The sequence below is a fragment of the Podarcis liolepis genome, assembly GCF_965112155.1.
Source record: "Podarcis liolepis genome assembly, chromosome: 17".
Taxonomy (NCBI): domain Eukaryota; kingdom Metazoa; phylum Chordata; class Lepidosauria; order Squamata; family Lacertidae; genus Podarcis; species Podarcis liolepis.
In genome coordinates, this window is record NC_139571.1 from 2,162,545 (window position 1) to 2,190,370 (window position 27,826).

Consider the following 27,826-nt stretch of genomic DNA (forward strand, 5'->3'; position numbering starts at 1 on the left):
CTGCTCACGAGACCTGGAAAGCTGTGGCTGCCAAACTCCAATTTCTCAACTGAAGAAGCGGAGTGAAAGAGAGAGACAGATGTGTACACAGAGAGCCAGCGAAAGAGCATGCGTGCAGCTCCTCTCAGCAGGGGCAGGGCCTGAACAAGCATCTGGAAGGAGCAAGAAGTAAATATTTACAGCTCTTGATTATAAGGTCAAGAATGATATTCCCATCCCAGGAGGCTGCTTAGCCTCCTGGGGAGGGAAAGACTTGGTTTGCTGGGCACTGCCTAGTGTGGGAAGGATGTGCTGATTGGAGTAGCTGGGATTTCCCCATTTGCTCTTTTCTTCTTCTTCAAGGAGATCTGCATTCCCACCCTTTTTGTAATCTGCTGCTAGATAACTGACAAGCTTAACAGAGACCATCCACACACTTAAGGAGGTTCACAGAAAAGCTCAACTTTGGAAACCTGAAGCCCTATGAATTACAGGTAAGCACAATCTCAATTTTTTCCCTAATGTTTAGTCTGGCTCTTGAAAGTGGCTTTCAGTGTTCACCAGAAAGGGGGGAAACATTTTATGTGATTCTGGTGTAAGATCTGAAGTGGGGGGAAATCATGCATGAGATGCCCAAGTGTCTAGATACAAAAACTGTTCTCACAATTCACTGTGGGCAAGATGCAGTTTGCTTTCCTGGTAGTCTTTATACCCTTAACACAGCAGTGGCCTTCCACATGATACTGGACTGCAAACCCTTGACCACTTTTTTCTGCTAGCTGGGACTTATGGGAGTAGAATCTGCAGCTGTTGCTGGAATCCACATGTTCCCCTACCCAGAATGCCTACTTGTACTTTGTTGTAGGAAACTACTGTTAGATGTGTTGTTTCTTAAAGCACCTTTATTCCAACTGGAGTCCTAATTCTTCTCTAGCCACCTCTCCAGCCAAGGTGTGAACACACAGAGGTGTTGATACGATGGACAGGGCGGAGGAAGGGGGTGGGGGGCGGTCTACCCTGGGTGTCAACACTGAGGGGGGTGACAAAATGCAGAGCAGCACTCACTGCAGTGTGCCGGAGCCACACGTCTCTCCTGGGAGTGACACAGTGGCTTGGGCACCCGCAGGCTCCATGCTGCCCCAAACGGTCCGCCCGCCACCTCCCCCTTAGCTGTAGGGTGGCTGAGTGGGAGGAGGCAGGCAGACTCCTCGGAGGCCTCACAAAGTGTTCTGCCCCAGGCGCTGGATTGGTTGTTCCACTGCTGCTGATGGAGATGTATTTAGACCAGTGTTTCCCAACCTTTTTTGGGCAAAGGCACACTTGTTTGATGAAAAAAATCTCGAGGCACACCACCATTACAGCCCCGTGACGTCAGCGCGCAGCGTCACGCCGGGAGGGACGCACGAAAGTGTAAGTTTCAATTTTTTTCCCTCCCCCTTGCCAGGGAACCTCCAAGCTTTGGGGGTGGGGGGGGAGGAGGCAGCAAAGCGAGGCAGGAAGGAGAGCGCGGCTTGGCTGGGTGAGCTTTGGCAGGGGCAGGGAATGAGAGCCGCGAGGCGGGCGCTGCGGACGGAGGCGCTGCCCGCCGAGCTCGCAGGCAGCCAGGCAGGCAGACGGCGAGAGCCCTGCGCTGGGCGGCCTCTCCTCGCCGCCACCGCCCCGCCTCTCGCCGCCCGACTCACCCGCCTCCCTCCAGGCAACATCTCGCGGCACACCAGGCAACATTTCGCGGCACACTAGTGTGCCGCGGAACAGTGGTTGGGAAACACTGATTTAGACAACCCTTGAGTGCACACAAACAGAAACAGCAAAGTTGTGTTGTGTTTTAAAACCTGGTATAGTGTATGGTTAACAGAAGAAAAATATTGGGGTTCACTCAAGGTCCCACAACAGCTCCCACAGCTTGCTGCCATGTTTTAATTTGTCTTAATTTGCTAGGGTGACCAGATAGCAGAGAAGACAGAACTTTTACTTTTGTCATGGAAGAACGAATTCTAGTATGCAAAGGGTACCAAAATTCTCTCTTCTCTGACATTATTATGGCTATACACAGTACAATTATTTAGAGATTTCAACGGAAGGAGAGAGGGTCTATTGTGCAAGCAATGGGAACTAAACTGCTCTCACCTTTTTGCTTTAATATACCCACCAACTTGTGCTGAAGATAGCTTTGATAGCTCCTCTGTTGCTGAGGCCCCTTTGGTAGGAGAAGTGTTAGCTGTTCTGCTCAGCCAGTATAAACATCAAGTAGCCAGTAAGAAAAAGCTTCTTGGATCATGGGAAAGCTCCCACTGCCCAAGTAAATAAGCTCAGGAGAAGCCAGTTCAATGATACTGTTAGCAGGAAATGCTTCCAAATTGTGTGGAAGGAACAAAACTGCAGTCAGTAAGACTCACTGCAGACAGTCACATACATAGACAATTCATTGGGTGTAAGTGTGTCAGTAGTTACCCATTCCAGCATGTTCAGTTTCCTGATGCTGCAGTTAACACTTTTTAGATAGCATTGCACACCTTTTATGCTTTGGACAGTACCTTCTGAAGACCCTACAGATGTTGTTGCTCCATCGTCCTTGACGATGTGGTTGTGGTGCCTGGGATTGATGGACTCAAGATCAAGGGGGGTCCCCTATACCTGGGCTGCAGGCTGCAGTGTTGGGCCAGGTCAGGAGCATTCTTCTCCAAAAGAAGGCCTCCACTGGTGCATAGGTGCCTAGCTTGTAGCAATGGTGTAGCTTGGGTTTCCAGCGCCCGGGGCCATGCCCAGCATTCAACTGCCTAACAGTGTCTCTGTCACCTAGGAGATTGGAGCCGCAGAGATAAGAAAAGAGTCTTTCCATTGTTTGGAGAGGTCACTTTCAGGTTTTTGTGGAGAAGCTGTTTTCAATTGAGCCCAGTGATGGAAGCTCGCAGCTGTACCGGGTATTGACATTTTGCACCCCTAACAATTTTGCACCTGGGGCAACTGCCTCTGTGCCCCACCCACTACACCACTGATTTATAGTGTCTCATGTAGGAGGAAGGTGTGGACCTAGTGGCTGCTCTGCAGGAGCTGTCCATGCATTTTGAAGTAGCACCCACACCCTCATCAAGGCTGTCACATGTGCTGTCATGCAGCAAGCTGCACCCCGCACTTGCTTCACCATCCTGCTGGATCATTGTAGTACCGTGAGAGGGCAAAGGGGTGGATGGAGGAGATCACACCTCGTGCATTTAATTCTTTATTAATAGTAGTACACAACTAAAACTGCCATAAGAGGAAGTTGGATGTCATATTCTGATGGGCTGAAGTGTGCAGCTCAGAGAATTTAACACTTTTTTCTGGCACTGGGATGATGTCTGATTTGCAAGGCAGGATGAGGGCCTGGCGAGCAAGGAAGACAGAGAGCCAGGACTTTGGGAGTTCCTGGCTCTGGAAAGAATGTGAGTTGAAATGGGTTGATTTGAAAGAAGGTATTGGACTCTTTGAGTTCTGTCTGAAGCAGCCGGACGCAATAAGCAGCCAGGTAAAGCCAATAATATATTTGATTGGACTGGAAGAATGCACAGTTCCAAGTTACACAGAAGCCAAGCAATCCAGAAAAGTTTCCAGTTCTCATCTATATTTAGAACAAAGTTACTTATTAATGGATGTATTTTTATTTCTTTCCCTTCAGCTCAGTTCTGTGTCTGAGAGCAAGAGAGCAAATGTGTATTTTAGGATTCCTGGATTCTGTTCATAACGCTTGAATTTTTTTTGGAGTGTGGGGAGGCAGGGAGAGGAGTGATACTTGTGAATAATGAAGACAGTATCCCAACTATGTTATACATCCCTGAGTCAGCCCATACTGATGTCTAAGGTGAAATCTCTGTTTAGAAATGGGAATATAGTAGATCTGAAAGATCCTTCATGCCACAAATGGAACACAAGAGCCAACTCCAAAGGCCAAGATCACGTTATGGGGATAAAATATTTGAGGGGACTGAAATGGGAGATATTTCAATGAGTAATCCAATGTCCTGGATTATGTCTACAGTTTCCACCCAGAAAGTTTAATGTTACAATTGCATCAAAGGGAGAAGTGTGCTTTGCATTACATATTTTCCTACTATGCATAATATTTTCATTAAAAACAATCAAGAAGCAGGTTAACTTCACATGGGAAAGCACAATGTGCATGTTCAGTAGCACTATAACAGGCTTCCTCAGCCTCGGCCCTCCAGATGTTTTTGGTCTACAACTCCCAAGATCCCTAGCTAGCAGGACCAGTGGTCATGGATAATGGGAACTGTAGTCTCAAAACATCTGGAGGGCCAAGGTTGAGGAAGCCTGCACTATAATATGACTTTAAAAATATTTATTTTAAAAAATCTAGATGCTCAGGATCACTCTTGTCAGGGTCCAGAGAACTATTTGTGCAGAGAAGGTGACTTGGGAGGTGCTGATTAACAAATCAGAAAAGCCTTGGAGCAGTAATCCCTTGATTTCTATCACATGCTAGGCAATTCTATGAATATGTAAATCATGATCATGAAACACATGCTTTATGGAATTGTTTTTATTTCTGCATTTACAATGAGCTTGCAGGGCAGCAGCTGAAGAAGGAGCAAAAGGGTTTTCTTGTGTGTGTGTTTCTTTGTGGCTGATTAGCTGTTCTCCCTGTGCAAAGGTCAGAGGGGGCAGGGTTTCTGTTGAGGCAGGGGATTAGCTGTGGGAGGAGCTTATCAGAGCTTGCAGGGCAGTTTGATCCATCTTTTAGATTTAGGGGAGCTAGTCTCAAACGTTTGTTGGGGGAGACCTAGGTTTTTTTTGTGGGGGGAGTTATTTGTCCTGTCTTCACGCTTTTTACGATGGAGGACCGCTGTAGCCACCCCCAACGACACGTTCTCAAGATGGAGGGGGAGGGAACAGCTGCAGTCGCCTGCGGTTCCTGCGCAATGTTTGCCATCTTGCCAAAGGTTGCAGGCAGCTTTACCTGCAGCAATTGCATGTTGATTGCCCTCTTAAAAGACAAAGTCCAGCAACTGGAGGAACGTGTAGCTACGCTCCAAAGAATTAGAGAGCTGGAGATCTTCTTGGAAGCAACAGAGCACATCGTCTCCACCAAGGAGGAGACAGGGGACTCCCCTGAGAAGGAGGCTAGTTCACCAACACAGGAGCCAGATATATGGAGAAACGTGACTCAAAGAAGTAGGAGACCCAGGGTTCGCTCTGATTGTTTAGAAATGCACAATCGCTTTGAGGTCCTCTCCCCTAGCATGGAAGACGAAGAGCAGACTCCATTTGAGGATCTCTCCCTCATTACAGTCGATCAGGTATATGAAGACGAGCAGCAAAGTCAGTCCTCAGGGAATGTGCAGGCGACCTTGGAACGGACAGCTCACGGAAGAACCCCGACCAAACCTAAGAGGAGGCGTGTAGTGGTGATAGGGGATTCCCTACTGAGGGGAACAGAAGCAGTGATCTGTGGGCCTGACAAGATGTCTCGGGAAGTGTGCTGTCTCCCCGGGGCTAAGATCCAAGATGTAACTGAACGACTGCAAGGAATCATAAAACCCACTGACAAATACCCCTTCCTCTTGGTTCATGTGGGAACCAATGACACTGCAAGCAATAGCCTCCAGAAGATCAAAAGAGACTACGAGGCTCTCGGCAGGAAATTGAAGCAACTAAATGCACAAATTGTCATCTCATCTGTCCTCCCAGTTGAACGATGTGGCCCAGGGAGAGAGGGGAAAATAGTGGAAGTGAACAGCTGGCTTCGCAAATGGTGTCAACAGGAACGGTTTGGATTCTGAGATCACGGACTGCAGTTTCTTGAAGATGGACTTCTGGCAAGTGATGGGCTGCACCTCACAACGGTTGGGAGAAATGTTTTTGCCAAAAATCTCAGAAACCTCATCAGGAGGGGTTTAAACTGACTAATGTGGGGGAGGGAGACAGTGCTCCTGAAGGTAGGAGTCTATCAATTGATGAAGATGATCATCCAAATGTCATAGACCAAATGGAGCAAACAGCACGCGGACCTAGTGGTGGGAGGAAAAAATCCTTAAATAAGAGACACGGGGGAATGATTAATGGACTTCAATGTCTGTACACTAATGCGCAAAGCATGGGAAATAAACAAGATGAGCTTGAGCTCTTCGTACAGCAAACTAAATATGACATAATAGGCATCACTGAAACCTGGTGGGATAAGTCCCACGATTGGAATGTAATAATGGGGGGATACAATCTATTTCAGAGAAACAGACCAGACAAGAAAGGAGGAGGAGTGGCGTTATATGTCAGGGATGTGTATACCTGTGAAGAGATCCAAGATTTAGATCCTCAAAGCCAAAGTGAGAGCATTTGGGTCAAAATTAAGGGAGAGAAGAATAACAGAGACCTCATTGTGGGAGTTTACTATAGATCCCCAAGCCAAACGGAGGACATAGATGATGCCTTCCTGGAACAGATGGCCAAGCATGCAAAAGGAAGGGAGATAGTAGTAATGGGGGACTTCAATTACCCGGATATTTGTTGTATGTCAAACTCAGCCAAGAGCATAAGGTCAAACAGATTCCTCACTGGCCTTGCAGACAACTTCATTGTCCAGAAAGTGGGAGAAGCAACAAGAGGAACAGCCATTTTAGATCTGGTCCTAACCAATGTTGATGACCTGGTTAGTGGGGTAGAAGTGGAAGGATCATTAGGCGCGAGTGATCATGCTCTTCTGAAGTTTACTATACAGCGGAAAGGAGCAGCCAAGCATACTAGGACTCAATTTCTTGACTTTAAGAAAGCCGACTTCATAAAACTTAGGGAAGTGCTGGGTGAGATCCCATGGACAGTAATACTAAAGGGAAAGGGAGTTCATGATGGCTGGGAGTTTGTTAAGAGGGAGATAGTAAAAGCACAACGTCAGGCAATACCAATGAGATGGAAACATGGAAGGTGCCTAAAGAAGCCAGGGTGGCTATCTAAAGAACTTTTAACTGAGTTAAGATTAAAAAAGGATGTGTACAAAAGATGGAAAAGGGGGGAAACCACCAAAGAGGAATTCAAACAAATAGCCAGCACGTGTAGACACAAAGTCAGAAAAGCTAAGGCACAGAATGAACTCAGGCTTGCTAGAGAGGTTAAAAGCAACAAAAAAGGCTTTTATGGGTATGTTCGTAGCAAAAGGAAGAACAAAGAAACAGTGGGGTCACTCAGAGGAGAAGATGGTGAAATGCAAACAGGGGACACAGAAAGGGCTGAACTCCTCAATGTCTTCTTTGCCTCAGTCTTCTCCGATAAAGAAAACAATGCCCAACCTGAAGAATTTGGAGCAAATGATTCAGCAAAGGAAACACAGCCCAGAATAACTAAGGAGATAGTACAAGAATACTTGGCTAGTTTAGATGTATTCAAGTCTCCAGGGCCAGATGAACTGCATCCAAGAGTATTAAAAGAACTGGCAGAGGTGATCTCAGAACCACTGGCAGTCATCTTTGAGAATTCCTGGAGAACAGGCGAAGTCCCGGCAGACTGGAGGAGGGCAAATGTTGTCCCTATTTTCAAAAAGAGGAAAAGAGAGGACCCAAATAATTACCGCCCAGTCAGTCTGACATCAATACCAGGGAAGATTCTGGAGCAGATCATTAAGCAAACAGTCTGTGAGCACCTAGAAAGGAATGCTGTGATCACCAATAGTCAGCATGGATTTCTGAAAAATAAGTCATGTCAGACTAACCTGATCTCGTTTTTTGACAGAATTACAAGCCTGGTAGATGAAGGGAACACAGTGGATGTAGCCTACCTTGATTTCAGCAAGGCATTTGACAAGGTGCCCCATGATATTCTTGTAAAGAAGCTGGTAAAATGTGGTCTTGACTATGCTACCACTCAGTGGATTTGTAACTGGGTGACTGACCAAACCCAAAGGGTGCTCATCAATGGTTCCTCTTCATCCTGGAGAAGAGTGACTAGTGGGGTGCCACAGGGTTCTGTCTTGGGCCCGGTCTTATTCAACATCTTTATCAACGACTTGGATGATGGACTCAAGGGCATCCTGATCAAATTTGCAGATGACACCAAACTGGGAGGGGTGGCTAACACCCCAGAGGACAGGATCACACTTCAAAACGACCTTGACAGATTAGAGAACTGGGCAAAAACAAACAAGATGAATTTTAACAGGGAGAAATGTAAAGTATTGCACTTGGGCAAAAAAAAATGAGAGGCACAAATACAAGATGGGTGACACCTGGCTTGAGAGCAGTACATGTGAAAAGGATCTAGGAGTCTTGGTTGACCACAAACTTGACATGAGCCAACAGTGTGACGCGGCACCTAAAAAAGCCAATGCAATTCTGGGCTGCATCAATAGGAGTATAGCATCTAGATCAAGGGAAGTAATAGTGCCACTGTATTCTCCTTTGGTCAGACCTCACCTGGAGTACTGTGTCCAGTTCTGGGCACCACAGTTCAAGAAGGACACTGACAAACTGGAACGTGTCCAGAGGAGGGCAACCAAAATGGTCAAAGGCCTGGAAACGATGCCTTATGAGGAACGGCTAAGGGAGCTGGGCATGTTTAGCCTGGAGAAGAGGAGGTTAAGGGGTGATATGATAGCCATGTTCAAATATATAAAAGGATGTCACATAGAGGAGGGAGAAAGGTTGTTTTCTGCTGCTCCAGAGAAGCGGGCACGGAGCAATGGATCCAAACTACAAGAAAGAAGATTCCACCTAAACCTTAGGAAGAACTTCCTGACAGTAAGAGCTGTTTGACAGTGGAATTTGCTGCCAAGGAGTGTGGTGGAGTCTCCTACTTTGGAGGTCTTTAAGCAGAGGCTTGACAACCATATGTCAGGAGTGCTCTAATGGTGTTTCCTGCTTGGCAGGGGGTTGGACTCGATGGCCCTTGTGGTCTCTTCCAACTCTATGATTCTATGATTCTATGATTCTAATTTTAAAATAGTAAATGGGCTGGAGGAGATGTTCTTTTCTTCTTTTGAAGTCACTGTTGGAATTCAGATTGCTGAGATCAGGGGAAGGCAACCTGAGGCCCTGGGGCCAGATGCGGCCCAATCGCCTTCTCAATCCGGCCTGCGGATGGTCCAGGAATCAGCGTGTTTTGACATGAGTAGAATGTGTGCTTTTATTTAAAATGCATCTCTGGGTTATTTGTCAGGCATAGGAGTTCGTTCATTCCCTTCCCCCCAAAATATAGTCCAGCCCACCAAACGGCTGGAAAAGGTTGCTGACCCCTGGCTGAGAATATCAGCTTTCAAGTTTCTTGTGACTAAGTTTGAAAACCTGAAAGCAGCAACTATAAAAGGTCATACTTTAGGGCAGTGTTTCCCAACCACTGTTCCGCGGCACACTAGTGTGCCGCGAGATGTTGCCTGGTGTGCCGCGGGAAAAATTAAAAAATTCGAAAGATTTTTTTTTAAAAGTCAAATTTTCGATTGGGGCGCCGTCACTAGATGACCCCTGGGGTTCCCTCCCTCCCTCCCGCTCTGTGCCTCCCTCCCTCCTCCTCCTCCTCCTCCAGGGAGGCCCTTCCTGGCTCTCGGCCAAGGCTTGGCGGCTGCCACTCACTCACTCGCTCGCCCACCCGTCCCTCCATCCCTGCACCCGGCCTCTCCTCCTCCGTCCCCGGCGCGGGGGCTGCCGGGATCCGTAGTCCCCTCGCCCTTGGGCTCCGCGCCCGCGCGGGGTGCGCAAACTACGTTTCCCAGCGTGGCCTGGCGGGCCGGGCGTTTTGTTTGAAGCGCTCTTCTCCCGGCCATGGAATGAGCGCAGCGGCGGCGGCCAGGTGGGCAGGGGCTCTTCCGTGCAGACCCCGCGCAGCCTGCCTGCGCCCCCGCGGAGATCGGGCGGCAGGATGGAGCCCAGGGATCCCCGCGGAGGCGGAGCGGCGGAGGCTGCCCCCCAGGTAGGGCTGCGTCGGGGGGGGGGTTATTTTTGCAATGCTGCATCCGCACCGGAGGGGACACATCGGACCGCGGGGAGACCCCTTGGCGTGCGTGCAAGGCAATGCATGCGTGCAGGCATTGCATGGAGTGCAGTGCAATGCAATGGCAACGCGGTGCCCTGCATGCATGCATGCAACTTCCACCGGCGCTCCGGACTTGGCAGGTGAGGGGGGTCCCCAGTGGGTGGCAGAGAGAGCCGGGAGGGCGAAGGGGAGCCGGGGGGGAGCAGCACTGCTCCCCAAGCCGAGCCCGGGGGGAAACTTCGGCGTCGTTGCGCCGGGTGTTGGAAGCGGAGGCTGGCGGGGGCCCCTCACCTGCAAAACCTGGTCGCCTCTCATATATTTCATGCATTGCATTCATCGCCCGCTTTCTCCTCCAAGGAGCTCCCGGGGGTGCGTGTGGTTCTCCCCGTGTTATCCTCGCAACAACAGCCCTGCGAGGTGGGTCAGGCGAGTGGCCCAAGGGAGCACCCAGGGATTGTCCTGGCCAGGTGGGGTGATTTGAACCCTGCTCTCTGCCCGGTCTTCGTCCTCATTTAGCCCCCACATGTGCATGACTGTGCATGACTGAGGTTTCCCCCCTCGTCTTGGCTATGGTGTGAGTCTGTGCTGTTAATTAATGGGGTTCTGCCTTTGGAGAAGATGAGCCAGCCCTCAAGGAGGTGATTATGTAATTTGCTAGCAATTCATGTCCCTCCCGGCGTGACGCTGCGCGCTGACGTCACGGGGCTGTAATGGTGGTGTGCCTCGAGATTTTTTTCATGAAACAAGTGTGCCTTTGCCCAAAAAAGGTTGGGAAACACTGCTTTAGGGTTCTCTTTCTTCTTAGAGTCTAACTATTTTGGGCCCCTTCAGACCAGAGGAGGGTAGGTGAGGCAGTTGCCTCAGGGTGTCAGACTCTGGGTAGCTGGATCCACCTCCTGCACTTGTCGGCCACCTCCTCCTCCTCCTCCTCCTCAGTTGTGTGACCACCATGCGTCACGCTCCCACTAGCCAGTGTGTGCATTTTTGTACACATTACATGGCTGGAGAACTGCATTATAAAATCAAGAAAAATTGGAATTTTGAAGGATGGCTGTGTTTGTGTTCCCATACTGTTTCAGAATGCACAAATTTAAAAGGTTCCACCTTAAATGTGACCAAAATGGAATTTTCCCACAATTCCTATGTTGAAGTAACTTTGAGACTTCCATTTGTGCTACAGTTTCTAAGCAAGGGTATGGGACTTTCAAGCATGGGTACGAGAAGCTTCCCCTTTGTCCTCTGTTTTCTCCAGGAAAACCTGTTCTTTACCGCTGGATCGGAACAAACACTGTTTCCCAGGGAAAGTGGCAGGACAAAGGGAAACTACTTGGACCCCTGCCTGAAAGTCCCAAACCTGTGCCTAGAAATTGCAGCACAAACAGAAGTCTGAAATAGCCCTTATGTGTAGACGTGGCCTCATTCAGGCAACTTGGCTGGGGATTGCCTTCTTGCCTTTGATCACATTTCTATGCCAGCCAGATACTCTTCTGGCATAGATAGGTGGTGGCATATAGAAATGTGGTCAAAGGCAAGATGGCAAGTAATCCCCCTCAGTCAAGTTGCCTGAAGGAGGCCACGTCTAGAGAATGGAATTTCCCCTCTGCAGAGAACGATCCATTGGTACCATTTGCATTTTACTATTTGAATCTCCCTTCCTCCTCTTGACGTCTGACATGAGAACAGGGTCAGGGGTGATGAGGAGGTTAAAGAGCAGTGATAAGCCCCATATGGCGCTGCCCAGGGAGCCTGGGAATGGACCCTGTGTTTACACAGGAAAGAGGCGCCATCTGTAACCAGGCGGGCAGGCGCTTGTTCTCTTCAACATCCCTCCCCTCAAGCCTCAGGGAGACACTGCTCTAACTAAATCTGCGCTCTGGATTCCTCCCTAGACCCTGCCTGGAGTTGGCTAGAGTGAAGCCCCACTCTGTGTTTGTCCTTGCTTGCTCACAGAGCATTTCACAGCACTGGCAGGCAGCAAACCATTTTAGCAAAGTGTAGCATCATCACACATGAGGTTTATGTCAGCTTTGCTGCCAGCTACAAACACAAATGTTGACTGAGCCATGAAGCATGTGTTTGATTTTCCTGCAGAATTCTCTCACAGATTCATAGCATCCATGTATGGGAATTGTGCAAAAGCACAAGGAAATGTATATTTTAATCATTGGTATTTGTAAAATCATGAACCTTCACATGCAGTATTTTTATTGTCTCTGTGGAATGCTCAGCTACTCAGTTTCAGAGACAGATATATCGGTCCAAGAGCTGTGGGGCTGGTTTAAGAGCCTTTAATGCATTCAATGCAATGGATGAAAAACTGGTTCTGTCAGGTTATCAGCATGCTTAATTCTGAACCAGGAGAAAGCCAGCCATAGAAGACACTTACTGACTCCCCAAAAGATCTCCCAACATACTTTTCTTCCTCTTTGTGGAGTTTATTTAAATTAAGAGGTGTGTGCATGCATGTGTGAGCATGCGCACACCCACATATACACACATCAAAATGTATATGTGCCCCTTTAATATTTATTTACCGGTAAATAGGTTGATGAGCTTTCTGAAACACATGGGGAGGTGCAACATGAGGAGGTGTAACAATCTTGGCCTTCACCTTTGGTTGTTGTGGAGAATCCAGACTTCCTTTCCTGTGAATCTAGTGCATTCCAAGCATGGGCCTAGCGGGGGGGGGGGGCAGCTGCCTCCCTAGATCAAGTAAAACAATAGAAATACTTAACTAACTGACCATGTTGGTTTTGCCCCCGCCCCAAACAAAAGTCCTGCCCTCCCTCACAAAAATCCTGGCTATGCCCATGATTCTAAGGGGGACTGTTGTGAAGGAAGACACAAGCTACTCCCTGTTTCTCTTCCAGAACTGAACAACTGTCCTCTGAATAATTTATTTCACCTAATTGGCTAGATTTCTTGAATGTCCCATGATGAATGTGAATTGACCCTTAGGCGTTCAGGCTTGATGGAGAATTCTGTCCTATGGACTAGGCTATGGGGTAAGGAGGAGGAGGGTCTGAGTGGAAGTACTTTGGGTATATACAGGATATAGGGTGGACAGGAGAAAGAAGAGGTTGGAGGCTCGTGAACCTTTGGCTGTTGTATAGAAGATTTGCTGACATTGCCTTCTATACTACTTTTAAATAATCCTTTTCAGCCAGCTACCCTAACAAGGAAGATGGTGAACTTGAACCAAAAGCAGTCTGGGTGATGGATGGATTATAAGAAAGATGAGGAGCCTCTCAGAATCATGCCCTATGGAGCAGAGATGGGTTAGTTTGCTTCCTGAGGCAAGACTTGCCTGTTCTGAGGATGGCTCTTCTCCATTCTCTCATTTTCCTGGAAGGTTGGGCACAAGTGTTTCCACTGAGCTGAAGGCAGTTTGATGGAGGGATCATTGCTTGTGATGCTTTGCATGCCCAACTTTCATCTCCAATAAACAGATTTTGCAGGTTTGACTAGTGGCTGCACCATGCATGGGGGGGAAAGGAGTGCGTGTGTTCCCTGTACGAAGTAAAACTTGTTCCAAACCACTTTCAACTCTCTTTAAAAAGAACTTTCATGTGCCTCCAACTGAACTGTCTTGTGCTACATCCCATCCCTACTGTGGAATTCCAGATCCATTAATGGGAACTGCAAGGCAGCAGCCAAGAAGCAGGAAGTATATAACTGCCTGTCTCAGTGGTGGTGACTTTAATGGCCTTTCCTGAGCCAAACTGGATCCACTTCCCAGTGCATATTGGCAACAGCTGTTGGCACTGAAGCACAAGGCCTTTAGATCCGGTCCTGTAAATTCAGAGCAACAACGCAGCACACACACCCCATTAAAATCTCTATCTACTTTATTTACTCTGTTTGTAGACAAAGGAGGGGAAAGGGAGGACCGGAAGGAAACCTGGTTCTTCAACAGCTGAAAGTTCTTCTCAATCTCCCATTTTGCTTTTCGGCTTGCCCCACTCTGAGGGGGAATCAGGGGCAGAGCTACCTGCCATGGCACCTGGAGCGGCACAGAGGCGGGGCTAGCCAGCCCACAGGAATGGGGCTAGCTGCCCGCACAGCAAGCGTCCCTAGCCGCCCGCCACCCACGTGGTGAGCATGGGGGGGAGGCGCTGCTAGCCGCCCGCATGGTGAGCTTCCCTAGGCATCTGCCGCCCACACGGTGAGCATGGGGGGGGGGTCCTAGTCTCCCACCGCAGCATCATCCCTAGCAGCCCACTGCCCACGTGAGCATCCGGGGGCACCACCTGTGCGGCGATGTCACCCGCCCTCATGGCTGACACCCAGTGTGCACCGCACCCTCTGCACCCGCCATCCTCCCTGTTGTGTGCGAATCCCTTGCAGACAACTGGACTGCAGTGCCTGGAGACAGTCTGGTCATGCTTCCATAGCAGTGATCAGAGGAGGAATGAACACTGGGAGGAGCACAGAGAAAAGAAACACAGAGGTGCATCTGTAGCAGCACAACCGGATGCCTTCATCTGCACCCACTGCAGCAAACCATGTCTCTCCAGCCACAGCAGACACTGTGACTCTCCAACAGTTTGACTTCACTCCCCAGGGAAGACTCCCGGATGCCTACCACTTTATGACACTCTTTATTTATGCTGATATTTTAATTATTGCTAAAGTGCTTTCATGAAAGGAAAGTGTGGTACTATGGCACCATAATGCCCTTACAATAGACAGTCCCATAACTTGCAACATGACACACCGTCTTCTCCTCCTCACCTGAGCACAACCATTTTGTTTCTGGTGGGTCCCAATGACAAACCAAAGATTCCTCTTTCCACCAGTTGTCACATGCTGAGGGTGTCATGTATGCATGCAGTGCAGGCCTGGGCCTTCTGGCCTCCTGGAGCTCAGGAGCTTCATCTGCATAACAAAAGAGGGAGAGGATTCTAAAACCCTCCAATGACATTGTTAGTAGCTGGCAGGCTGCTGCTGAGATGGAGCCAGTGTTGTGATTTGCTAATTGCAGCATTAAGGCGACCTATCACAGGTGGTGTTTGTGTTTTGCCAAGTGCCCCTTTTGTCATTCTTGTTCTTCTTGTTCCTGATGTTCCAATAAATCCTTTTTGAGCTGAATCTTGGTCTTGGGTCGTGCCTGAACCCACCTACACCTCAGACGGAATAACTGAATTTCAATAACCATATTTGAAGAAGCTATTATTTCAGTAAATGAGACAAATTACCTCAAGGTCTGTAATCAGAGTGTACACGTTCATCTGATTTAAAACAACAATGTAGAGGTCTTGCACAAGAGCACTTTATCATAAATAATTTCATTGTTGCTGTGGGGTTTTTTTGGCCAGGGAAATGTGTGGTTGTCACAGCAGTTATAGAAACCTCCAGGGTCACCTACACTCATCAAATCAAAGACCAGATTGATATAGCTAAGTATCCCTCTTTCACAAGACCATTAAAAATAATTTTAAAAATGGAAATGGATATTACCCTACCACCAAAAGCACAAGTTGTTGTTGCTGCTGCTAAATAACATATTGTTGCTACCCTAGTTTCTGAAACCATGGTCCCAGACCTCCCCTATTCATAAACAAACTTTGCCCTTTTGACTCACAAGTGAAAATAACTATTGGGATAGTTTTTTCCCAAATATTTCCTTCTGTACAGAAAATATTTGGGATCATTAAGAGTCAAGATCAGGATTGCTCCCCTGTACTATTTCAGTCATGCAGTTTATGTACTTATAGGTCTGTTTACCTTCTGAACATTGGTTTTATTTATGACACCTTGGAATTCTTACAAGTGCCTTTCTTCTAATAGCATGGAGCCTCAGTACCTGGTGATGGTGGTGCTGAGTCTGGCCAGGCCAGGCCTGTCAGGTGTCGAACCACTGACGGGGCCAAAGTGCACCTACACCTTCATCTTGCCACAGCAGAAGTTCACGGGGGCCGTGTGCTGGAGCAGCGTGCGCCTTCCCCCGGAGCCTCCGGGCCTCAATCGCTCTGAGGTGGCCGAGCTGCGTGATCAGCTGCGCCACCAGCAGGCCCAGATGGAGGAGCTGCGCCGACTAGTGGAGGTGGACGGGGCCGTGGTGAGTGAAGTCAAGGCCCTGCGCAAGGAAAGCCGCAACATCAATGCTCGTGTCACCCAGCTGTACACTCAGCTGCTTCATGAGATCCTCCAGCGGCGAGAGCGGCCAGGGCAGACCTCACAGCTTGAAGGGAGGGTGGCCAACGCCTCTGCCGAGGCCTTGCGCGTGGCGGCCAGCTATCGCCAGCTGGAAGGGAAGTACCATGCCCTGGCTGCCCTGGTCAACAACCAGAGTGCCCTCATCAGCCAACTGGAGAGAGACTGCCAGCAAGGAGCCAGTGGCCGGGGGAGCCCACAGGTACTGCTCAAGCTGAACTGGGAGACAGAAATGGGAGAAATTAAAAGGGTCGCTGGAGCCAGTCATCTGGTGCTACTTGGCCTGCTGTGCCTGAAATCATCAATAAGGAAGGGCCAGGGCAGACTTCAGCGATGGTGAAGTCCTGATACCTGGTGCTGATGCTGACCCTGGGAAAAGGGAAGGGATGTGACAACAGCAATGCCAGGAAGACAGGAGCTGATGTTTTCTAAACCATAGCTAGGCCCCAAGCTACACTCTCCCTCCGGAATGCTGTGTCCTCTAATCCTAGGTGTACATGGTCTAGTACTTTTGCTGAGTGTACCGCTTCAAATTGTATGTTCAAACTCACATGGCAGAATGCTGCTGTAGCCATAATAATAATAATAATAATAATAATAATAATAATAATAATAAATAACAAATCAATGTACAAAACAAGCATGTTAGGGAAAAGATTTCCAGCATAGCTTCTTCCCATACATGCTAATTTTCCATGTTTGTTTTTGAATGGAGGAGGAGTATTCCGGCATGTGAGCCCCATCTGCAGCCTGAAGGCAAGGAGCACTAAGCAACCTTTGACTCTCCAGTTGTTGCTGGACTCCAACTCCCATGGATCTCAGAATGGCCAGTGGTCATGGGAGTTATAGTCCAACACCTGCAGTACTACAAGTTCCCATCCCTAATTTACTGAAAAATGGAAGTATTTGATTGATGCTCAGAGCCAATCTCTTTCTGCCTCATGACTGCTCCCTGTTCAAAAAGGTTTCTGAGCCTGAGCCCTGGTTCAAATTAAACCCTGCATAGAAAAACGCTGTGGTGGCCCTCCCACACAACCTGATTTTTCAGCAGCTTATTGGAGGTAAAGTTCCCCCCCCCCCACTTTATTTCTATGTCTGCAAATGGTTGCTCCATTTCTACATGTCCAGCAACTGTTGACAGCACAAGAGCCCGGATAGAAAAAGGACGTTAATCCTTTTTACTAATTCCCTCTTTACAACCTTTTCCAACGTGGGCAATGAACACTGGGAGAACCCTTTTTGTGTCGCTGCTATTTGCCCATCTCCCCCCTCACTTGCCCACGACGACTTCAGTCTGTGGAATTTTCATTCTGCCCTTACAAGGCATCCGTCTTTTAACGTGGCAGAATTGCTCATGCTGCCAAACTCCCTGCCTGTTAACAACAAGCAGGCACCATCACTGCAGTGCTTCTGATTGCCTGATAGAAATGGCTTTCCTTTTGGTAGGCCTACCAAGACTTCTATTATGTACTTTTATTATGTATGTTTTTAAAAATTCTTTAGATTTTGTCTATATTTTTATAATTTTGTTATATCTACTTGTTTTTAAAGTTTGCTGATTTCATCAGCATTTTTGATAAATATTTTAGTTAACCTCAGCTGTTGAAATTCTCTTGATTAAAAAATAGGATTAAGTGGTCTATAAATGTTGTTAATTTTTAAAAATGGCTCTAGTGGAGTTAGGACAAAATACAGTCGGTCCTAGTCTAGCTTTTGGGTTTCCTGAAAGCATATTTATCACACTTAGAACTGCCACCTTATTTTCTGGTTGTGCTCCTGTGCCTTTAAGAGCCACTTGAACATGCTGTAAATCCCCTGCTGCCCTTGAACTAAATGATGCTACACTCTTTTAGTTCTCCTATGTTTTTAGGGTGAGTTATTTCTCCTTTCTCTCCACAGCCCCCCCTGGTGCCAGTGGTGCCTCACAACCCTGCAAGCATCACCAATGAGAGCAGGGTCCATTTTGATGCCGTCAATGACATCCAGCGAGACCGGCCACACAAGGCGGCAGTGCCACAGGGCAGCACTCTTCAGCCGCCTGCTGTCGTGCCCACCAAATCCACAGGTCAGAAAGAGAGAGCAAGTCTATTAGGAAGCAGCAGGGCAGAGGCTGTGCAGGGCAAATGCCAACAGCACCAACCTCTGCCGCCATGAAGCCTAGTTCACACAAAGAACCAATGAGATGGTAAAACCACTCCTGTGGATAGTGGATTAACGTTCCTCTCTATAAGAGCTCCCTGCACAGAGAACTCAAGAGGTCAGGCAGACACGTTTTTGCCAGCTTTCTCTCTATTATGCTACTTTTGTACCTGCAGGGGCTGTAGGTCTAATGTCTCCCCAAAACTCAAATGGCAAGTGCTTCTGTTTATCTGACCCCCCAAATATCTTTGGAGTGTTAGCACCCCAAATTTTGCTGGCATTACCTTCTTAAAACAGGCAAGCGACTGCCAGCTACCACTGTGATTATTCCATTGCTATCTGCTGTCCCTGATAAAACATTTAACTGATCATCCTGGGCTCTTAGCAAACCATCAACCTAACAATTACTCAGTTGATGGTTATTCTGATGGTCTAACATCTGAAACAAATCCAAAGTACCTATTTTCCTTTGGGAAATGTGACAAGCTATACACTCCATGATAGGGTAGCCTGTGAATGGTATCTCATTTCTCCGCTTTCCTCCCATTTATGTCATGGGGACCTCCTGCTCCTTCCCTGAGGCATCTGCAGCCAAGAGCCAAGAAGGACTGGTGTGGCATACACAAGCAAAACCACCGCCTTCTTAATTTGGGATCCTCCAGTCCCCTGGCCTAGTACTGACATTTGAGTGAACTTCAAGGAGCAATTGCTAGTGGAGGGCCACTGATTTATTGTCATAAATTTGCATACTGAAGGAATGATCGCTGGGTGTGGAGCACATTTCCGCCCGCAGTCAAACCACAGCTGTCTGAACATCATGCCCTCTATCTAACCTTTTGCTCTCTTAGTAGTCTGCCATGCCCTGTCTGTGACCTTTGTCTCTTTCGATTAAACATTGTGCAAGGGGAAACAGGTGCCAGAATAACCTGTACCACCCTTCGATCTCAGGACTGGAAGATGTGTAAAGGTCACAGTCCAAAATGTATCTGTCTGGTTTTGCATATTGTGCCAATAAAAGGAGCTTCGGCAGAGCTAGCTGGCAGCTTGCCTGTGCACAGGTCACCTGCATCCAGCCTCCTGTCACCACCCGTTATTCCTACACATACCATTAGCTACTGCAAGCCAGATAGATAGAGGCAGTTGTATCTCTTACTGGTGGGCAAAACCAAAAGGTATGTATATCACAGTATGCCTGCCCCTGGGTCTGACTTTCCTATGGCCTGTGGCCGACTAATGCTGGAGGCACAAATCTGTTGGGACTTGTGGTGTGCATTTAAATAACTGGGACCTGCATAGGAGCCTTGCAATGCTCTCATGTACACTTACTAAATGAAGCGCCTGAGATTCTACTAATATATCTTCTACTAATATATAATAATATACCTCAGGTAAGCTCATGAACAAAGCTTTTATTTTCCCACTGGTGTTTGGAAGATCCCTGAGGCATTTGCCTGATGAAGAATTCTATGAAACTCAAAAGCTTACACAGCCCTTCACCAACCCAAATTTGGCCAATAAAATGTGCATTTCCCCTGCTTTGTTTCTCTTATCCTTTATGAAATGTTTTATGTTACAATAAACATGTGAGGTAGATTAGCTCTGACAGAGAGTGCTTCTAAATAGGAGCTCAGTGTTGTGATATCACAAATGGATTTCTGGCAATAGGTTTTTCCTTTTCCTTTTTACATATGGGGTGGCATTTTTATGCCAACACTGTTGTGTGGACACTGGGGAAAAACTTGCATGCATGAGAAGCACAGATCCCATCTGGAAATACCCCAAAAAGGCCATCCAAGTGAGACAGGGCATCACCCTATCTGTGCTACAGAACTCAATGATAACCTCCAAACTAGTCCCTGTAATTAGCTGCCCCTACTTTGTTCATCACGGGTAAACATGCGGGTGGTGCTGTGGTCTAAACCACTGAGCCTAGGGCTTGCTGATCAGAAGGACGGCGGTTCGAATCCCTGCAATGGGATGAGCTCCCGTTGCTCAGTCCCAGCTCCTGCCAACCTAGCAGTTCAAAAGCACGTCCAAGTGCAAGTAGATAAATAGGTACCACTCTGGCGGGAAGGTAAACGGCGTTTCCGTGCACTGCTCTGGTTTGCCAGAAGCGGCTTAGTCCTGCTGGCCACATGACCCGGAAGCTGTACGCCGGCTCCCTTGGCCAATAAAGCGAGATGAGCGCCGCAACCTCAGAGTCATTTGCGACTGGACCTAACGGTCAGTGGTCCCTTTACCTTTATCTTGTTCATCACACAGTGTTATTCGGTCCCTGTTCATTAGTTTTTCTCTTCCTGGCACAGGGCCATGGCGTGACTGTCAAGCAGCTCAACAGAATGGGCAGACCAGTGGCATCACCATGCTACAACCAACTGGTGCCCGGGGAATCATCCAGACCTGGTGTGACCAGGAGTATGATGGGGGTGGTTGGACCGTCATCCAGCGGCGGCAGGATGGGTCGGTCAACTTCTTTATCACCTGGCAGCACTACAAGGTGTGTTGAGGATGTGGCTCCAGGTGCCACATGAAGGGGAGAGCAAGGAGATGAAGGGGTCCAAGCTTGTGAGGAAAGCTGGGCAGGGGGGAAAGGTGGACCTATGGGATGCAGAAGGTCACTTGGGGTTAGAGTCAGAGATCTGGAGGCTCATGGTGGAGCTGGGACTTATAGGCTGAAATCAGAGTCACAGGTGATAGGTGATACCAGAGGCCAGGTTCAGGGGTATTCAGCCTTCAGTTTAGTTGCCCCAAGTTGAATTTGTAGGAAATACTTGGGGATAGGAATTCCTGACATGCAAAAGGTTTGCAGCAGCACACCTATGAATCTGGTCTTGACACAAAGCAAGGGTTACTCTGCCACCTGCTGTGCTATGCCCACTTAGTCAGATGGAGGCAAAAACACGTTAAGTAATGGACTGAAAACATGAGCTAAGGCCCAAATAGATGTGATAATGAGGGCAGCCATGTTTGTTCAGTCACATGGCAATCCCATTCTTGCAGTGTGTGTGTGTGTGTGTGTGTGTCTAGTCTTAAGATAAAAATATGTGATCTTTCGGGGACCTGCTGGCAAAGTGGACCATAGAATGCTCTTATCAGGAGACCTCTGTATGAAGGGGTGAAAGCTTCCTAGATTTTTCTCAGGTTTCCTTCTCTCTTTTTCCATTACTTCAGAGGTATGGGTTGAATCTGGCTCCATCATGGAGCCTCAGTTGTCTCCTGGTCTCCAGTAGCAGAGTCAGAGCCCTGCACAGGATCTCGTTCCTTAGCAGGAGACTCTGCAGCCTCTGACTCTCATGTCTTGCTTCTGGACTCGGCTCATCACCACACATGGCAGCTGACTTTGGGCATTGAGCTAGCATGGTGTATGTATGCTTTGCTGATTTCCTGCTGCAAAAGGATCCCACATATCTCTGCAAGAGAGCTAAGTGTGCCACAGGCCCCAAAGTGGTCTGGGAAGGAAGTAGGAGTATTAGCTCACTCTTCTACCCTATGGCTAGCACCAACTGTTCCCCTACAGCCAGTGCCCACCTGCTAACCTCTTACTTGCTGTGTTTCCCCCTGCCCTGCTCCACCTTCAGAATGGTTTTGGGAACTTGGAAGGAGAACACTGGCTGGGTCTCGAGTTCATTCACTGGCTGACTCGCCAGGGCTCGTACGTGCTGAGGGTTACCATGGAAGACTGGAGTGGGCGACAGGCATACGCAGAATACAGCACCTTTGCCCTAGAACCTGAGAATGATTTCTACCGGTTGCGACTGGGGCGCTATCAAGGCAACGCTGGTGATTCCCTCTCCTGGCATAATGGCCGGCAGTTCAGCACCCTCGACCGTGACCATGATGCTTACGCAGGTAAGGATGCAGAAGGGAGATGGCTAAAAGAGGACACCAAGAGCTGGGGAGGAAGGTGTTGTTTGTTCCTTATCTTTTTATCACCTTTATCCTTTTTTATCATCGATCTGGACTGATTGGAAGGGTGCCTGCCTGCCCTGCTGCATCCTCCTCATGTCACCCTCCATGCCCCGACCCCCAGACGTGCCCGCCTGGGCACTCAGCTGCTGTGTCTGAAAGTATAGAGAAGAGGTAGACAAAAAATATAGTATCCAAGCAAAGCGGTTGTGGAAGCAAATCATTATTCCTACAGTAGCTATTAGACCTGTTTCTCTTGTATCAGATTCCGAGAGCATGATATTCTGCACTCCAAGGAGCTTTAGCTCACAGCTCCAAACTCTGTCTCATTTGCCCACAGTATTCAGAACTGCAAAACTGACTCTAAACTGTTTCTCTTCTGATCCCACCAGCTGGAGGGTGCCACCTTCCTAGACTGATGGGTGCTGCATTCTAAAGCTGGAGAGAGATTCCCAGCCATCAAGAGAACTTTGTCTGCTTATGCTAGCTCCCAAGTATTAAGCAGACACCTGGCTAACAAAGGGCAGAACCCTTAATAGCACTGTAGGGAATCCATCTATGAAGTCCAGACCTCTCATGGAGGCACACTAAGAAGAGCCTCAGATGATGATTGCATGATTTGAGTCAGTTCATATGGAGAGATGTGGTCCTGGAAGTATTGTGGTTCTGAGCCATTTAAGACTTTCTAGCTCAAAAGCAGCACTTTGAATTCGACCTGGAAACTAATTAGCAGACAGTGCAATCAGGACAGGATTGGTGTAATATGCTCAAACCATCTTGTCCCAGTGAGCAACCTGGTTGCCAAATTCTGCAGGGGTGGGGAACGTGTGGCCGTCCTTATGTTGCTGGATGACCGCTCTCATCCTCCCTCTCCACTAACCATGCTGGCTGGAGCTGACAGAAGGTGGAAATTCCCCATCTCTATTCTAACAGCATCTGATTTCAGGATTTGATTCATGGGCACAGCTGCCCCCCCCCCAAAAAAATCAATAGAAATACATAGCTGAGGTTCTGCCCTCCCCCCCCCCCAAAAAATAATCCTGGCCATGCCCATGGTTTGATGATAAATTATCTATTCCCCACCCCTCTTCTTCCTACAGGCAACTGTGCCCACTTCCAGAAAGGTGGTTGGTGGTACAATATGTGTGCCCACTCCAACCTTAATGGTGTCTGGTACAAAGGAGGGCACTACCGAAGCCGTTATCAGGACGGGGTCTACTGGGCAGAGTTTCGTGGCGGTGCCTACTCACTCCGCAAGGTGGTCATGATGATCCGGTCTCCACAAGGCACCTGATTTCTGTACCTGGGAGTAAGGAAGGACGCATACCAAGGGCAGGTCTAGATATTTAAAAACAGGAGTCACTGAGCTCTGAAAGCTCACTTGCCATGTTCTCAGTCAGACGTACAGCCTCCTTCTCAAAGCAAGCTCCTTCTAGTGCCAGTGACCTGTAGAAACTGTGGGTGCACTATGTTAACGGGGGGGGGGGGTGTTGTGGCATTCCCTGAGCAGTTGTCCAGATTTTAAAAGAACATTTTTCCCTTTAAAAAATAACTGAAAATAATTAAAGAAGGTGCCAAATGATGTTTTTAATGTACATGCAGCACCTTAAACAATTAACAGTCAGCACCTTTAAAAAAATTGGAAATCAAAAAGCGAAGGGGGTGTTCAGCAAAACTGAAGAGAGAATTAGCATATGGGGGGGGGAGGTGTTTGTTATTTTCAGTGGGTGCTTCTGGGTGGGGCCTCCTTACACCTACATGTTTTTCACAGTGTCCACATAAGTGGCAGCCTGAACTTTCCACCTCATTAAATTTGGATTTGTCAATTTTGGAGGAAATCCAGTGAAGTTAAAAACAAACAAATACTGTAAACAAAGCAGCTTGTTGCCAGAAACCTTTGGTACCTGAACGGCCTGCAAGCACTCATCTAGAAACACATGTTTTAAATCTGACGACACATGTTTTAAATCTGCAGCTTTATACGTACATACCTGGGAGTAAGCCACACATGAGTCAATGAGTGGAGGTGTATAGGACTGCATCATCTCCACTCTCTACAATCCAGGTGTAACAACCCAGTTTGTTGTGACATGTGAAGCCTTGGGGGGTTGCATTCTCCCCATCACATGCCAAAAAAGGAAATAAAAAACTTCAGTTCCCCTAATTAGAAGGAACTGTTTGTTGCTGTGTGCAAACTTTGCAAATGACAGTGTGTTCAAACTATGATTTCTTAACTATCCAGAATTATGTGGTTTGTTCCATGCTGCTGTATACTCCTCCCTCCCCACATTGTGGAACTGGTCACTCTTGCAGAGGCTGAAACACCCCGTGGAGCGATTTAAGGATCGCCACTTTCATAATGCTAACAGAAGCATCATTAGCACTGCTGTAGCAGACTCTGGGCTCATCCAGAATCCTGTGCCGTGTTTCTTGGCACAAGTGTGTACTTTAAAGCTCTGTGTCCAAGCACTTTTTCGTTTTTGGTTGCCCTAATGCTTTCCCTGCAAAAACCCATGCTCTACTGCCGAGTCTGTGCAAACGGAAATCACAAAAAAACCCAAATTGCCATTTGTTCTGAATCAGCGTTAAAAAATGGACTTTTTTATACAGTGGTACCTCTGGTTAAGAACTTAATTTGTTCTGGAGGTCCGTTCTTAGCCTGAAACTGTTCTTAACCTGAAGCACCACTTTAACTAATGGGGCCTCCCACTGCTGCTGCGCCACTGCTACGTGATTTCTGTTCTCATCCTGAAGCAAAGTTCTTAACCCAAGGTACTATTTCTGGGTTAGCGGAGTCTGTAACCTGAAGCGTATGTGTCAGAGCTGCTTGAAGATCCTAGCTCACAGAGGATCACGCTAGCCAGCGATCATTAAGTAAAAGTCTTTATTGAATTACAGTTTCCATTCTCACGCTGCTGCGCGCAACTCTACGTCTAGTAGCTAGATCGGCGAAGCTCCGTCTGAGTCTCCGCCCCGTGTGCACCAACTTAATATCCTAGCCTTGCTCCACCTTTTCCGCCTGACTGTCCTCCTCTGGGTCCCTCTACCCCCCGGGGCTTCTTCCTTCCGGGATTCTTCTGACGCTGACCCGGACCCTCCTGCCTCCTTGCGCCGGGCTTTAGGACCTGGTTCCCTTTCGGGGCTGCTTACTGCGCCGCCTTCCTCTGCATTTGAACTTGGCGCGCGCGCCCAACCTTCCACTTTCCTCTTAACCGTTTCTTCGCTCCCCGATGGAGGTGTGGCCACTCCTGACTCATGCCCTCCCTCCTGTGGTGAGCTGCCAGCGCTTCCCCCCTGGCTCCTTTCCTCTTCCCTGCTTCCTGGCGGTGACGCTGGTCCCGATTTCCAGCTGCTCCCCCCTGAGTCCCCTCTGGCTCTATCTTCCTGGGGTGCCCCCCTAGACTCCCCCCTTGCCCTGGCCACTGGTGCTCCTTTCTGTGAATCCTCTGATTCACTGGAAAGACTAGGAGATCTCGGGTCGTCGTCATCACTCATCTTTTCTTCTGCCTCCTCCCCTTCGCTCTCTGTTTCCTCCCTTGCCCGTGCCTCTGCTCCTAAACCCCTAACAGTATGTAACCCGAGGTACCACTATATGCCCAATTGCTATGTGAAGGTGGCAGAGCGAGAAAGTGAGGAGCTGGGCCTGATGGTAAAGTCCTGGCAAGAGGCTCCCCATTCATGCTATAAACTCTATAGAGTTAACACAGTTCCTGGTGATCTATTCTGATTGGAAAAGGCTTAAGGAAGGGGCCTCCTCATCCTTTTATCAGAGATGGAAACCAGAGGCACAGTAGAGCTAGCAGTGAAAGAAAGCCATGATTTCCACTCCAGTCTGGATTTGACACAACCAGCACTGTTTCTGTTCCACTACAGTTCTGTTTCTGCCAAATATTATGTTATTTATCTTGCTGTCCATTATTCAGCTTAAGGTGCATAACTTGTGTAACTGACAACTGTTTATGTAAGCTACATAACTTACATTCATTTCAATGTAAAGGAAACAGCAAAATACAACAATAATTAGGCATTAATTAGAACTCACAATATATTATACAAATCCCATAAATGAAGACAAATGTATTTATTTTGCATAAACCTATTTTGTTCACTTAAATTTGAAATTTTCTGGCAAAGAAGTCCACAATCTGCCCTAAAAATAAAGTATGCAAGTCTATTAGTTCTTTCAGAATGGTTGGGTATACTTTTTTTGACTACTAGCAGAGTTCTTCCAGGTTGTGAATGTCCTTTGACAAGGCACACAAACCCAGCCTCCTGGACACAGTGGAACCTTGGAAGCCGAACGCCTTGAAACTCGAACGTTCAGGCCCCCGAATGATTGAAAACCGGAAGTGAATGTTCCGGTTTTCGAAGATGTTTGGAAGCCAAATGTCTGGCACGACTTCCAGTTGAGTTCAGTAACCCACTTTTATCCATCCTTCCATCCTGCAAACTCCCAAACACGCTGGCGGATTCTTTCTTGGCTCCTCCGCCCGCGCTTGATCTCCTTGCCCAATCTCCCAGCCGGATTCCCCTCCACCCCCAGCCAGATCCAAGGCCCTGGGACTGGGGGTCGCTGTATGGATTCCCTCCCCTCTTGAAAATGTTTGCGTACTTTCTCCTCTTCCTCACCCTCGTTTTTTCTGGGGTTGCTTCCCCCTCCCCCTTGCACAGAATGAGACTCTTTCACCAAAGCCTTTTCTTACCAGACAAAGGGGTCATTTTATTTTGCAGGAGGTTTAAGGGTTTGTGTTGCTTTGTTTTCCGTGTATATTTTGCCTTTCGTTGATGTTAAATTTAATGTAGAGCTTGCTGTTTAGTGTAAAGCATACCATAGATCCTCCCTCTTCAGAAGACTAAGGCTGCCTTTTCAGGGCCTTTGAATGACTCTTGTGGTGTATTTTTTTTTAATACAACAACCACACCCGCTTTGCAATGCTGCTTCTTCTATTGTATCCCTACATGAACACACAGGAATTTAAGACTCCAAACAACCTGAGACTTCAGTTCTTCTGAATGCAGTTATTCCATAATTGCTCTGAAGTGGTCTCATTGTCTCCTTACAGAGTGCTACACTGAGGTCTGTCTGTTTTCGGTACTTATTTTGCATTTTTGTGGCTTTTTGTTTTGTTTTTGTGACTGTGTGGAACCCAGTTCAGCTACTGATTGTGTGACTGCAGTACACTGTTTATTGCTTTCATTTGATGGATCAGTGGTCTCGTTATATAGTAAAATTCACGTTAAATTGCTCTGCTAGGGGTTGTTTTTAAAAGTCTGGAATTGATTAATCCATTTTGCATTACTTTCTATGGGAAAGCACACCTTGGTTTTGGAACGCTTTGGTGTTGGAACTGACTTACGGAACGGATTAAGTTTGAGAACCAAGGTACCCCTGTACTCTTAACCACTTGTAGATCTTCACTCCTCCAAGGGCTGAGCCACCTGTGTGTGACTCCTCGCTTCTGCAGCTTATTCCTAGCTGGATGATGTGCGCAAGCAGGCGCTAGAGATACAGCTCCCTCCTGAGCCGGCTGCTGGGGCTGCACATACATTCCCCTGCTGCCATCAGATAACCTCAGCTGCAGCACACCTATGCATGTAAAATGTGGTTAAAATGTCAATCACGTTTTCAGAAAGGGATTTGGAGGAAATGAGTATGGATTTAAGTTTCTTTGGTCCCTGTCTGAACTGTGTGCATCCA

The 27,826-nt window shown here is 47.8% G+C and overlaps 3 protein-coding genes across 4 annotated transcripts in view; 2 read left to right on the forward strand and 1 right to left on the reverse strand.

The window, feature by feature from the left end:
- Positions 1 to 7,799, forward strand: part of LOC310696722 (intercellular adhesion molecule 2-like) — a 167,864-nt gene extending 160,065 nt beyond the window's left edge. For both annotated transcript variants that reach the window (XR_014520694.1, XM_083482616.1), the window contains exon 7: positions 7,696 to 7,799. The gene's annotated coding sequence lies outside the window, so the exon portion shown is untranslated. The remainder of the gene's footprint in view (positions 1 to 7,695) is intronic.
- On the forward strand, positions 1 to 27,397 carry LOC310696706 (angiopoietin-related protein 2-like). The gene is made up of 7 exons (XM_083482566.1): positions 1 to 473; positions 15,718 to 16,285; positions 17,983 to 18,148; positions 20,529 to 20,719; positions 21,801 to 22,071; positions 23,229 to 24,938; positions 25,698 to 27,397. The coding sequence occupies exons 1-6, from the start codon at positions 463 to 465 to the stop codon at positions 23,420 to 23,422; spliced, it is 1,401 nt and encodes a 466-aa protein (XP_083338692.1). The 5' UTR covers positions 1 to 462; the 3' UTR covers positions 23,423 to 24,938; positions 25,698 to 27,397.
- SHFL (shiftless antiviral inhibitor of ribosomal frameshifting) overlaps positions 1 to 27,826 on the reverse strand; it is a 216,422-nt gene that overhangs the window by 153,050 nt on the left and 35,546 nt on the right. The gene's annotated exons all lie outside the window — the stretch shown is intronic.

What these genes read in the sequence shown, in the direction of transcription:
- LOC310696706 (XM_083482566.1), top strand. An exon ending in TCACCTGGCAGCACTACAAG is followed by an intron (nt 20,720 to 21,800) that starts GTGTGTTGAGGA and finishes CTCCACCTTCAG; the next exon opens with AATGGTTTTGGGAACTTGGA. An exon ending in TGACCATGATGCTTACGCAG is followed by an intron (nt 22,072 to 23,228) that starts GTAAGGATGCAG and finishes TTCTTCCTACAG; the next exon opens with GCAACTGTGCCCACTTCCAG.